This window comes from Salvelinus sp. IW2-2015, linkage group LG2 (genome assembly GCF_002910315.2).
Source record: "Salvelinus sp. IW2-2015 linkage group LG2, ASM291031v2, whole genome shotgun sequence".
Lineage (NCBI taxonomy): Eukaryota > Metazoa > Chordata > Actinopteri > Salmoniformes > Salmonidae > Salvelinus > Salvelinus sp. IW2-2015.
The window spans coordinates 6,041,969-6,055,820 of NC_036839.1; the positions used below are offsets into that span (position 1 = coordinate 6,041,969).

At 42.3% G+C, this 13,852-nt stretch overlaps 1 protein-coding gene across 1 annotated transcript in view; it reads left to right on the plus strand.

Annotated features, from left to right (window-relative positions):
- Positions 1 to 10,526, plus strand: part of LOC111973572 (E3 ubiquitin-protein ligase HECW2-like) — a 79,113-nt gene extending 68,587 nt beyond the window's left edge. The window contains exons 29-30 of the mRNA XM_024000952.2: positions 2,908 to 3,020; positions 6,211 to 10,526. Of these exons, the coding sequence (XP_023856720.1) occupies positions 2,908 to 3,020; positions 6,211 to 6,322 (225 nt within the window). The 3' untranslated portion in view covers positions 6,323 to 10,526. The remainder of the gene's footprint in view (positions 1 to 2,907; positions 3,021 to 6,210) is intronic.
- Positions 10,527 to 13,852: the final 3,326 nt, after the last annotated feature.

Consider the following 13,852-nt stretch of genomic DNA (forward strand, 5'->3'; position numbering starts at 1 on the left):
AACATATTCACCATTCGCTTAAAATAAAGTGGTGATCCTAACTACCTAAGACAGGGATTTTTTACTTGGAATTAGATGTCAGGAATTGTGCAAAAACTGAGTTAAAGAATTTCGGACTCACACGTGTATGCTAAACATTCCGACTTTCACTCTGTATATCTCTTTAAAATGAGATCCGACTCCAACAGCGAGGTATACTGCTTTGGTCAAGAGTGTGTGTGTGCTCTAGTCTTGTCAAAAAACTGCTGCATGCCTACAATTTACACCGTATATATGAAGAAGTCTCCCAAGGTAACTTGCTCCCCTACGAGAAGTAAAATACCTCAGTAGCATCTGTCTTACCAAGAGCAGTCATTATACTCAATATTAATTTCGTCTAGGGGCCGTCGATTTTAACCACCTACAAACCTCGATGCCTTGACATCATAACGCACCGGCACTCAATGAGCTGTATACAAAGCCATATAGCAAAACTCAAGAAAAATGCTCATCCAAAGCAGAGCTTCCTAGTGACGGGGACTGTAATGCAGGCGAAACTTAAATCCATGTTGACCTAATTTCTTACCAGTTCATGTCACGTGTAACCAAGGGGAAAAAAACACTCTACAGACCACCTTCCTCACACACAGAGATGCATACATACAGTGGGCGAGAAACAAGTATTTGATCCACTGACCCGATTATTGCAGAGCTTCCTACTTACAACAGCCCATGTAGAGCGCTCGTAATTTTTATCCATAAGAAGTACTAGTTCAACTTAGAGACGGAAATCTAAAACAAAGAACATTCCGAAGGAACAAAATCACCATTAGTTATGACTTTTCTAGAGGTAATTCATTTGGCATTTTGATTTGCATGAACATAAGATAATTGATACAAACTACTAACTCAACTCCAGTAAGAATGTCCGGCATCTCACAAGAACAACCTGTTAGTTTTTCTTTTAAGAAGCCCCTCCTGTTCTCCACTACCACCCTTCACCTGTGAAACTGCACCTGTTTGAACTCAGTTACCTGTATAAAGAGCACGCTGTGTCCACACCACTCAATCAACACAGACTCCCAACCTCTCCACCAATGGCCAAGACCAAGAAGCTGTGTAAGGACCACAGGGATAAAATTGTAGTGACCCTGCACAAGGTCTGAGATGGGCGTACAGCGACAATAGGCAAGCAGCTTGGTTGAGAAGGCCCAACAAACTTGGTGTTCGCGCCCAATTATATAGAAAAAGACAAGAAAATAGAAAGAAGTTCAAAGTATGATGTCAATCACCCTCGTCTGGCGCTCCATGCCAAGTATCTCACCTCGTGGGCATCAATGATCATGAGGACCAGGTGAGGATCAAGCCCAGAACTCACACTGGCGAGGACCTGGTCAATGACCCTGGAAGAGAGCTTGGACCACGTCTCGAAAGAAACAACCACTTAGTAACACACCTACCCGTCATGCGATTAAATCCCTGCAGCGCACACAAGGTCCCCCTGCTCAAGCAAGCCGCGCCATTGTCCAGGCCCGTCTGAAATGTGCCAATGACCCATCTGCCCGTATTGATCATGTAGGAGACAGTGGACAGAAAGGTTCAATGTGTCTGATGATTGCGAAAAATAGAGCTCTTTTCGTCTACAACTCCACTCGCCGTGTTTGAGGAAGAAAAGGCATTGAGATACCAACCCCAAGAACACCATCCAACCGTGAAGCATGTGAGGTGGAAACTCATTCTTTGGGTATGCTTTTCTGCAAAGGGACAGGACGACTGCCACCGTATTGAGGAGCGACGCTGGATGGGCCAATGTATTGCAATCTTAGCCAACAACTCCTTCCCTGCAGTTTAAGAGCATTGATATGGGTCGTGCTGTGGGTCTCAGCATGACAACGACCCGAAACACACGAGGCCAGGGCAACTAAGGAGATGGCTCCGTAAAAGTATCTCAAGCGCTCCTGCGTGGCCTAGCCAGTCTCCAGACCTTGAACCCAAAAGAAAATTTCTTTGTGAGGGGGTAAAGTCCCGAAACCTGAAGGCGATCTGGACCAGGTCTGTATGGAGAAGAGGTGGCCAAAATCCTGCCTGCCAGGTGTGCGCAACCTGGCGTCAAGAAACTACAGGAAACGTATTTCTCTGTACATTGCAAACAAACGATCTCATGTCACCCAGAAATACAGTTCTGCTTTCTCTGAGTGTTTCAATATACTCTTAGTGTCCATCGCCAATACAATGCTAATGAATACTTAAACAAACTCATACAGATGTGATTTTCGGGATTTTTGATTTTTAGATTCCGTCTCTCAGCACAGTTGAAGTGCTACCTATGATAAAAATTACAGACCTCTCTACATGCTTTTTTAAGTAGGAACAATCTGCAAAAATCCGGCGCAGCTGTATCACATATACTTGTTCATCTCTCTCCTTTTCCAGTCTTAACTTACAATAGCTCTTAATTGTACAGCTCTGTTACCACTGGTATTTATTTGGTATTGAATGTGAAATTACTTGCTTAAAATTGGTGCTTCCTGGTACAATTAATATCCTTGTGACGAGAAGTAATTTCTGTGCAAAATGTATATAATTGCCATTTTTACAAGTATTTTGTATGTAAATACCTGCTTATTATTTATTTAACCTTTATTTAATTAGGCAAGTCAGTTAAGAGCAAATTCTTATTTACAATAACCGCCTACCCCGGCCAAACCCTAACCCGGACGACGCTGGGCCAATTGTGCACCGCCCTATGGGACTCACAATCACGGCCGATTGTGATACAGCCTGGAATCGAACCAGGGTCTGTAGTGACGCCTCTAGCACTGAGATACAGTGCCGTAGACCCCTGCGCCACTCGGGAGCCCATATTCGGTGCTGTAAAAATAAAGTGTTACCTAAATTGGATAGTTGACATTGTGTATTTCTCCCTAGTTTGTGACGGGCACCTCCAGTATTCCCTATGAGGGCTTTGCCTCCCTCAGAGGTAGCAATGGACCACGCAGGTTCTGTGTGGAGAAGTGGGGCAAAATCACCTCCTTGCCCAGGTACAGTACACCTGTCTGTCTGTATATTTGCCTACCTGTTTGTGTGAGCTATTCAAAATGTTCTGCTTCTGTCACTATCTTGTGTGTACTATAGGTTTGTGTGTATGTGATGTGTGTGTGCACATCAGTGGAAGCTCCTCAGAGGAGGAAAAGGAGGACCATCCTTCTCAGTGAATTTAATACAAATTAAAACAGTGAAACATTTTTTTTAAACTATAATTTTTAGATAAAACTATACTAAATATAATTGATAATATAATTCAAATAATTGATTAAAACACACTGTTTTGCAATTAAGGTCTACAGTAGCCTCAACAGCACTTTGTAGGGAAGCACCATGGTGTAGCCGGAGGACAACCTTGGAGGTCATGGTACTCACCCCTTTCCATAGACTTGCACAGTAATTATGACAACTTCCGGAGGACATCTTCCAACCTGTCAGAGCTCTTGCAGCATGAACTGACATTTTGTCCGCACAATCAAAGGATCAGAGAATGAATCTAATACTGAAAGCATAAGCTACAGCTAGCTAGCACTAGAGTGCATATAATGTGGTGAGTAATAAGCGTAAGTAATAAGAATTAATAAGTAATTAATTACTTAAAAATCATACAATGTGATTTTCGGGATTTTTGTTTTAGATTCCGTCTCTCACAGTTGAAGTGTACCTATGATAAGAATTACAGACCTCTACATGCTTTTTAAGTAGGAAAATCTGCAAAATCGGCAGTGTATCAAATACTTGTTCTCCCCACTGTAGCTCTCCCTCGCCCTCCATTTGACAAATAATAATAATAAATTATATCCTCCTGATACCTGCTTACAAGGAAAAACTAAAGCAGGAAGTACAAGTGATTTGCTCAATACAGAAGTGGTCAGATGACCCGGATGCTACGCTACAGGACTGTTTTGTTAGCACAGACTGGAATATGTTCTGGCATGCAGTGCATGGACTTGTCGTACCCACAGTGATGGTACGTACATTTCCCAACCAACCAGAAGCCATGGATTACAGGCAACATCCGCACTGAGGTAAAGGCTAGAGTTTCCGCTTTCAAGGAGCGGGACACTAATCCGGGCGCTTATTGGAACACCGGCTCTGACGCTCATCGGATGTGGCAGGGTTTGCAAACTGTTAAGGGCTACAAAGTGAAACCCAGCCGCGAGCTGCCCAGTGAGCCTACCAGATGAGGTAAATGCCTTTTATGCTCGCTTTGAGACAAACAACACTGAAACATGCACGAGAGCACCAGCTGTTCCGGACGACTGTGTGAACACTCTCTGTAGCCGATGTGAGCAAGACCTTTAAACAGGTCAACATTCACAAAGCCGCAGGGCCAGACGGATTACCAGGATGTGTACTCAAAGCATGCACGGACCAACTGGCAAGTGTCTTCACTGACATTTTCAACCTCTTCAACCTGTCTCTGTTTCAAACAGACCACCATAGTCCCTGTGCCCAAGATAGCGAAAGTAACCTGTGCCCAAGATAGCGAAAGTAAATGATTATCGCCCCATAGTACTCACGTCGGTTGACATGAAGTGCTTTGAAAAGCTGGTCATGGCTCACATCAACACCATCATGCCAGAAACCCTAGACCCACTCCAATTCGCATACTGCCCCAACAGATCCACAGATGATGCAATCTCAAGCGCACTCCACACTGCCCTTTCCCACCTGGACAAAAGGAACACCTGCGTGAGAATGCTGTAAATTGACTACAGCTCAGCATTCAACTCCACAGTGCCCACACAAAGCTCATCACTAAGCTAAGGACCCTGGGACTAAACACCTCCCTCTGCAACTGGATCCTGGACTTCCTGACATGCCGCCCCCAGATGGTAAYGGCAGGCAACAACACATCTGCCACACTGATCCTCAATACTGGGGCCCCTCAGAGGTGCGTGCTTAGTCCCCTCCTGTACTCCCTGTTCACCCATGACTGTGTGGCCAAGCACGACTCCAACACAATCATTAAGTTTGCTGAAGACACAACAGTGGTTGGCCTGATCACCGACATTGATGAGACAGACTATAGGGAGGTCAGAGACCTGGCAGTGAGGTGCCAGGACAACAACCTCAATGTGAGCAAGACAAAGGAGCTGATAGTGGACAATAGGAAAAGGAGGACCGTACAGGCCCCCATTAACATCGACGGGACTGAAGTGGAGCGGGATGAGAGTTTCAAGTTCCTTGGTGTCCACATCACCAACAAACTATCACGGTCCAAACACACCAAGACAGTTGTGAACAGGGCACGACAACACCGTTCCCCATCAGCAGACTGAAAAGATTTGGTGTGCGTCCCCAGATCCTCAAAGTTCTACAGCTGCACCATCGAGAGCATCCTGACTGGTTGCATTACCCCCTTTGTTTTTACACTGCTGTTACTCACTGTTTATTATCTATGCATAGTCTCTTTACAAATTACCTCTATTAACCTGTACCCTCGTACATTGACTCGGTACCGATACCCCCTGTATACAGCCTCGTTATTGTTATGTACATTTCTTGTGTTACCTATTGATTGATTCAATTTTTTTTAACTATATTTAGTAAATGTTTTATTAACTCTTTCTTGAACTGCATTGTTGGTTAAGGTTTGTATTCGGCACGTGACAAATAAAATGTTCATTTGATTTGTATTCATTCCGCCGATTCTGTTGAACAATGATTCTTAAATGGAAGCAAACAGAAGGAAACGGAGATAAACATACCTAAATTTGTCCAATAGAAACTTTCATTTGCAACTGTTGGACTAATGATTACACCCTAGATCAGCTAGATGCAGGCAAGAGTGTGCATGACGGTATTGAATGTGTTACTGTCTGACACCTTGATTACTAAAAATTCTCTCAACCTGTGCACCTAAGTTGTAAACTTTCATTTATAAGCTAGGTTGTAGCAACCTCATGATGGGTATTGGGAAATTCGAGTATCATGTAGTAGCCTAAATCTATCGATGTTGCATTGAGCTGGGTGAATGGAATATAAATGACAGTCATCCAATATGCTTTAATAGAAATAAGGCCATGCTCATAAAACAATTAAATAGTGTCCTCATCTTAAATGMCACCGACCYCCACTGTTGCACATATGAAGTAGAATGTATACTATGCACATTGTACATGCGTGGGTGCGTGCATATTCTGTCAGTTTACTCCTCACTATCGATTTGTCTCTCTACAGGGCCCACACATGCTTTAACCGTCTGGACCTCCCGCCGTACCCGTCGTTCTCCATGCTCTACGAGAAAATGCTGACGGCCGTGGAGGAAACCAGCACCTTTGGCCTGGAGTAACCTCTCCAAAATGTCCGCCACAGCCAGGGGTTGAATTGGGAAAGAACAAATGGTGGAGAGGAAATCCCACCACCTTAGCTTGAAGCGAGACAGGACTCGCAGTACACAATGGAAACTGAATAGACATCTACAAGAAATTATCATTGTGGAGAAAAAACGAACTTTTGGGACAATTCCACCAATAAGACAACCCCAATTTGAACCCCTGGCTTTGCTATACCTCCCTGCTCCATGATCCCATACTTCCTGGAATAACGTTACTGTTCTTTTACCTACACTGATGCCCTCCATTCGATTCCTGCGTACAACAACCACACTTGTGCTTTATCTCTTATCAGTTTAATGGCCTTGGTTACTGTATCTCCAGTCCTCCTTCTTCCTCCAGGGGTTCAGCCTGCACTTCAAGCCCAGAGCAACCTTATCCTAATCCCCTATGCTTCCTCCTGGAGTGACCTCGTGTTCTGGACCTCAGAACTGTTTCCTTTTCTACTCTGGGGCTGCAGACTATGCACACTATAATACATGACGCACACACTTTCAAGATGACCCTCATGAGTAAGACCGTTACAATTTAATCCCTTCAGAAATGATATGTCAGAGCTCCTAAGGGGCACCAAAGGCATTGTCACACTCCAAAACACACTGCACTTACCTTATGTTAGACTACATGAGCAAGGCTTTAAAACTGACACACACTTACAGATACAAATTAAATTGTAGGGTCACTCTTTTTCCAAATAGATGAGATGCACTTTCTCATAGATGCATGTAGCTCCACATGCATGTACACACACACACACAGAAATACATACACACTGAGACATTGCCAAACAAAAGGCTGTATTTCTCACTGATGTAATTTTCTCCCATTCAGTGTACTTACTGATGAATGTATCACAAAAGAGTGAACCTGTGTATGAACCGGTATGAACCTCCAGCTTGCCGTAGTAGGAAGACTGAGGAGCCTTCAAAGAAGAAGAAACACCCGAGCCGCACGAGGTGTAGCTCATACAATTGCTGACTGTGGTTGATTGAGGAATATGGAAGCCGAGACTGTGGCATCGGACACGCGCCTTGTTATGAGAGATACGAGAGACACTTTTACTCATTGTTTCACGAAGGGTTGCGTCCATTTCCTATTGGGTCACGACTGAAAACTCAGTTGTAACGAGAGACTTTGTAATGTTGATTTGGTTGTTCAAAATGACATTCAAAAGGTTTATCTGTGTCACACACAAAAAAAAACAGCCACAACTTTTAAAGCTAGAATCCTTAGTTGCTTCCTACATTCATTTTTGGATGTAGAAATTAATTATATATACCCATTGATTCAAGAAGWATATAACTTATAAATGCATCATGAACTTAGTTCAACAGTTGTACCCCATCAGAACCCAAAATATAAACTTGGTTTACTCCAATGATTGTAAACCATGTAAATGTAAACATACTGTATAGCCTCAAAACATGGTTAAAACTGTAATTTTTATTTCATGGATGGTCAGTCCTTGCATCCATAGTTCTGTCWATGAATTTGAGAGGGGTTACATTTCTCCAGGCCCACCCCTCAGCTTTCTACCAAAACAGAGGCGGGGTGCCGCTTTGTTATTCTTTCAATTAAGGATTCTAGCTTTAAGTGTATTCCAAAACAGTTCCAGGATGCAAACACAAGAGGGCAGCACATTATATATGGATACTTCAGTACTGTCGACACAGCTATAGAAGCATCTTTAAGCACGGGGCATACACTACACACCAACACAGATGCTTACGATTTCTTGAGCATGTTTTCATCCTGGTTTTGGACTTCTCAGTGCATAACCCCTACCCAAAGGATTTATTTACACACACACACACACACACACACACACATTTTCTATGGGGTGCACACACTACTGTACAGAGGTCTATGTGAGCTAAACAGACAACTCTGGCTGGAGTAGATAGTAATAGAAGCTCCACTGTGATGCACTGTGGAGGCAGCCTTCATATCTCAGCCTGGCTCGATACTGCATGCAGGGTCCAGCTCAGCAACTCTGTGAGCTGCACTGAGTCCGGAAACCCCTAGATGGCGTTGTGTTATAGCTCGATATTTGCATGCCGAAATAGTGCAACACCAGTTTGTTCTTGTTAGATTTTGCATGAGGATATCGCTATCGATGTGGAGAAAAGGGCGGAAGGAGCCACATAGTACTTTAGGGTATGTTGCTATAATGTGTTCGTAGCACTGTTATAAATGCGTCCAAAGACATGACAAGGGATACATCAAATATATCTCTATGTTTTGTGTCCCCATTGTGTATGGGTTCACGAACTATGAAATGTTATAACAAGCYTTGTTGTTTATATGACAGGTTATGACGAGTGTTACTGAAGAACTGTGCCAGCACGCTTGAAGGGAATTTGTTTTGTTACATTCAAGTGTTCACTTGTCGTGATGATATATCAGAGGATGGAGGTTAAGGGTCATGGTTCATGGCTACACGGAGAACCAATAGGGCTGTAATGACTGACGAAGAGGAAGTGAGAGCACCTGTCTGTGTACCATGCGTGCTCTTTTCTTTGTGTATACTTGTACATGTACTGTATGTCTGTCCCTGTTGTGTATACATGTACAGTACCAGTCAAAAGTATGGACACACCTACTCATTCCAGGGTTTTTCTTWATTTTTTACTATTTTCTACATTGTAGAATAATAGTGAAGACATCAAAACTATGAAATAGCACATATGGAATCATGTAGTAACCAAAAAAGTGTTCAACAAATCAAAATATATTTTACATTTGAGGTTCTTCAAAGTAGCCACCCTTTGCCTTGATGACAGTTTTGCACACTCTTGGCATTCTCTTTGTTTAACACTTTTTTGGTTACTACATGATTCCATATGTGTTATTTAAATGTGGATGTTTTCACTATTATTCTACAATGTAGAAAATAGTAATAATAAAGAAAAACCCTTTAATGAGTAGGTGTGTCCATACTTTTGACTGGTACTGTTTATTTTGCACTGAATGTACTAATGGTTTGGGGCTCGCATAGTCAACCATGTCTCCCTATTTCTGTTTAACGGAATGACCCCAGTCTCGAACGTCCACACATCCCCCACATCACCTCGAGCTTGGAGGGGCGGCTTTGTGGCATGGGCAGTAACCTTTCACAATGGGGTTCAAATAATTTCTGCCAATCAAGACATTTTCCATGCCAAGGCTTTTTCTTCTGCTGCGAATGTCCAATAAGAATAAAGTCAGTCTGCTTCTCGCCCAATAAGGACAAAACTCACCGCCACCACCACTATCCCTTGCCTGATCAATTACCAATAGGATTGGACATCCCACTGTCAGAACTCCACTCTATGCAAAAGCTCCTGTATTTCTCCTTTTCACCCCAATGATTGTATTAAAAGACAATGGCACAGGGCAAGTTTRAATTAGCGATACATGGATGTGTGTTTTCTTTGTGTATTGTTTTTTAGGTGAAGCAGGGGCTCAGCCAGTAGGGCACAACCGTTAGAGAGCAGCATATAGAGATCTACAGCATACCATGGAAATGGTTTTCTGTTCTATGAGATGAAGAATATCTCTCCTTCTATCCTATATATTTATTTTTGCAGAAAGAAAGAAACACACATTTTATTTTAACTCTGCATTCCATAACAAACAAAGTATTTTGGAAAATATGAAAATACKGAGGCCCAGCTAAACAATTGAATTGCCCCATTTTTTTTCTTTTTTTTTCCTGATCTATGATTGTATTTATAGTTTACAGCTTTTTGTACAATACATGTGTGAATGACCCTGTCGTTGTGAGATACTAGGTTCACATCGATGARGCCGTCCGTTTGAAGAAGCCCCTCATCGTAAGTATGGTGTTTGAGAAGSCACTCGCTGCAAGTYRGGCTAACCGCATGCAGTATGTGGYGTGTGTCTGAAAGTGGGCATGTCAACAGAAGTGGGAGGAACGACAGCGATAGGCGTTACACCAGTGCTCTGTAATTGGTTAGACGGTTTTGATTGAGTGTGTTGTTTTTAGTTTCTTAACACATTTTTATTGGTCGGTTCCCGACCGTGTGAAACAAGACTGGGAGAGCTACAAGGCACTATTCTTGATAGAGAATCATACTGTGCCATTTGAATGTTAACAAAACACACAACAAACACCTCACGTATAGCGAAAATATGAAAATAAAAGTAATTTTGATGTCAGTTATTAGTCTACCAGTTTTTATTTATTACCAATAAAAATAACTACTCTTGAATAATTGGGTGGCAAACAGCCTACTGGTTTTTACCAATAAATATAGGCTTGACTATTATAACTCATGGCATCTATTTGACTATCATCAGATGATGACAAATGTGTGTTTGGCTCAAAARAATTACTCTTGTAGAATTGGGCAGCTTAAAATGAAGAGTATTCAAGGACACTTGCCCTTTACCCTGAACACAGACACGAGCAATGTGTGGCATGGGTGGGGTGCTGGCCCAGCTGGGGCCAGAGAGGGAGAGAGTGGTGGCGTACTTTAGCAAAACATTCAACAAACATGAGCACCCCTACTGTGTCACCCGGCGGGAGCTCCTGGCTGTTGTGGCTTCCATCAAACACTTCAAGTACTACCTGGGTGGCCTGCCCTTTKCTGTAAGGACTGACCACTCTGCTCTCCACTGGCGCTTTTTGTCATTGCWMGCAATCTCAARGCTTACAGGGAAGACATCCTCCTCCCTCYTGTGGTACCCTTCCTGCAGGCTCATCCTGACATGACCCTCCAGCATGACAATGCCACCACGCACAGAAGAGCAGTATGGCTGATTTCCTSCAAGACAGGAATGTCAGAGTTCTGCCATGGCCAGCAAAGAACCCGGATCTCAATCCCATGGAGCATGTCTGGGACCTGTTGGATCGGAGGGTGAGGGCTAGGGCCATTCCTCCCAGAAATGTCCGGGAACTTGCAGGTGCCTTGGTGGAAGAGTGGGGTAACATCTCARGGCAAGAACGGGCAAATCTGGTGCGGTCCATGAGGAGGAGATGCACTGCAGTACTTAATGCAGCTGGTGGCCACACCAGATACTGACTGTTGCTTTTGATTTTGACCCCCTCCCCCCTTTGTTCAGGGACACATTATTCAATTTCTGTTAGTCACAAGTCTGTGGAACTTGTTCAGTTAGTCTGTTGTTGAATCTTATATTCATACAACTATTTACACATGTTAAGTTTGCTGAAAATAAACGCAGTTGACAGTGAGTACGTTTCTTTTTTTGCTGAGTTTAGAAATCCTTTGACTTCACTGCCTCTTGAATGGTAAGGTCCCTTGCAGCAGATAGGCACTCAACCTCCGTCACTGCTGTGGTACCCACGAGACCATCCGGTGAGGCACCCAAGATCCCAGACCCCGTGACGCAAAGCCTTGACTCCTACACATCCATCACTGTAGCCATTTTGAATGCKTTGATGCCCTCCTCTTCATTATCTGTGTCCCACTTTATAGACAATACCCCATCCATTGACTGATCTGAGGACCCTTTTTTTAGCAGCGTGCTTGGCCCTAACCACTGCTCCATAATTGCTGGACGTCAACCTCCCTCTCATGGTGTGCCAGTTGGAGTTGGTGCGCTGTCCACTGTTGCCTGTCGTATAGCCTCCACCTGCTCCACCAACAGCGCCATGCTAGCCAGGATGCCTGCATGCCCAAGGTGTCCTTGTTTTTTAACAATGTCAAGTACAGACAGGGATGACAGCAGTTGTATTGGCTCAGGTTCAAGGAGACATGCCATTCCACTGAACCTGCCCAGGAGACGGTTCCTTAGCCAAAATAGGCTGCATGGCTACACTGATGAGCTCCATGGAGGCATTCGCATGTGGTAGAGAGAATCCCCTGGTCACCTATTGAGACCTGCCAAGTGGAAGGATGTTAAGTGCCACATGCCTTTCAATGCATGACTTTGAACTTGAAATGAATTTGTTGTAAGAAATGTGCTATATAAATAGTTAGACTTTTAATTGATAACTTGGGTTTTGATTCATTCTCATCAATGACAACATTCTAGAACTGAGTTATCACTCAACTAAGTCTCATTTTAATTTTGAGAGTAAATATACGGTGGTGGAAAAAGTWAAATTGTCATACTTGAGTAAAWGAAAATGACTCAAGTAAAAGTGAAAGTTACCCAGTAAAATACTACTTGAGTAAAAGTCTGAAAGTATCTGGTTTTAAATGTACTTAAGTACAGTGGTAGAAAAAGTACTAAATTGTCATACTTGAGTAAAAGTACAAAGTAAAAGTAAATGCTATACATCAATGTTCTTATATTAAGCAAACTAGAAGGCACTATTTTCATATTTTTAATTACGGACAGAAAGGGGCACATTCCAACACTCAGACATAATTTACAAACAAAGTAGTTGTGTTTTGTGAGTCCGCCAGATCAGAGYCAGTAGGGATGACAAAGTGTTATATTGATAGGTGCCATAATTCTGTCCTGCTTGAGCATTCTAAGTYCTTTTGTGTGTCAGGGAAAATGTAAGGAGTAAAAAGTACATTATATTCTTTAGGAATGTAGTGGAGTAAAAGTTGTCAAATATAAATAGTAAAGTACAGATACCCCCAAAAACCTATTTACAAGTATTTTTACTTAAGTACTTTACACCACTGCAAATATATTGARAAAACTCACCTTGTCCGAGAGAGAATTACATGGTAATCAAAACATCACGCCAAGGRAAGCCTACACTAAACACATGCTTCATTTGAAGTGTTTGTAAAATCATTGATGTAAAAAATGAATTGTGAAAAAAAAAWTGGAACCATTTCRGTGTTTGACCTCTAGGTTTTATGGGTATTATGACGTATCCACTGTGGCGGACTATAGGRGAGACGGTTTTCATTGAGCTGTGTTTTTTTCCCTCCCCTTTCTTACCATGCAACTATCATACATTGAGCTACCTTACCGCAGGAGTTTGGACTATATGATCAATCAGATCATTCAAGCAAGACTTCAACCTTTTTGAAAAGATTAAGGCTATAATTTTGTGGTCGTTATTTAGGAGTGTGATTGGATGCCAATTATCAATATTTAAGAGATCCTTGTGTGGTTTAAGTATAATAGTAATAACCCCTTGCTTCAGAGAGGCAGGTAGTTCTCCCTTCTTTATAGCCTCCTTAAAGGTTTCAAGTAAAAATGGTGCCATTTCTTCAGAGAAGGTTTTGTAAAATTCAGAGGTTAATCCATCACAACCTGGAGATGTATTATTTTTTAACTGAGCAACCAAGTACTGGATGTCTATAAAGGATAAATCTTGACAACAAGACCGATTGAATTCTTCACTAACCGAATTAACATTCTCTGCTGCTATTGGACCAGGTCTCTCTTGGAAAAGAGATATTATCTCAATGAGAAAAAACATATATAAATAAAGGTAAAATATATATTTTTTAAACATTCTCTATAGAATCAAGCAGATCCTTAGAGTCACTCAAATTGTTATCTAAGGAGTAAAGATTCTCATAAAACTTAGTGGTAAAGTCTGATAACTC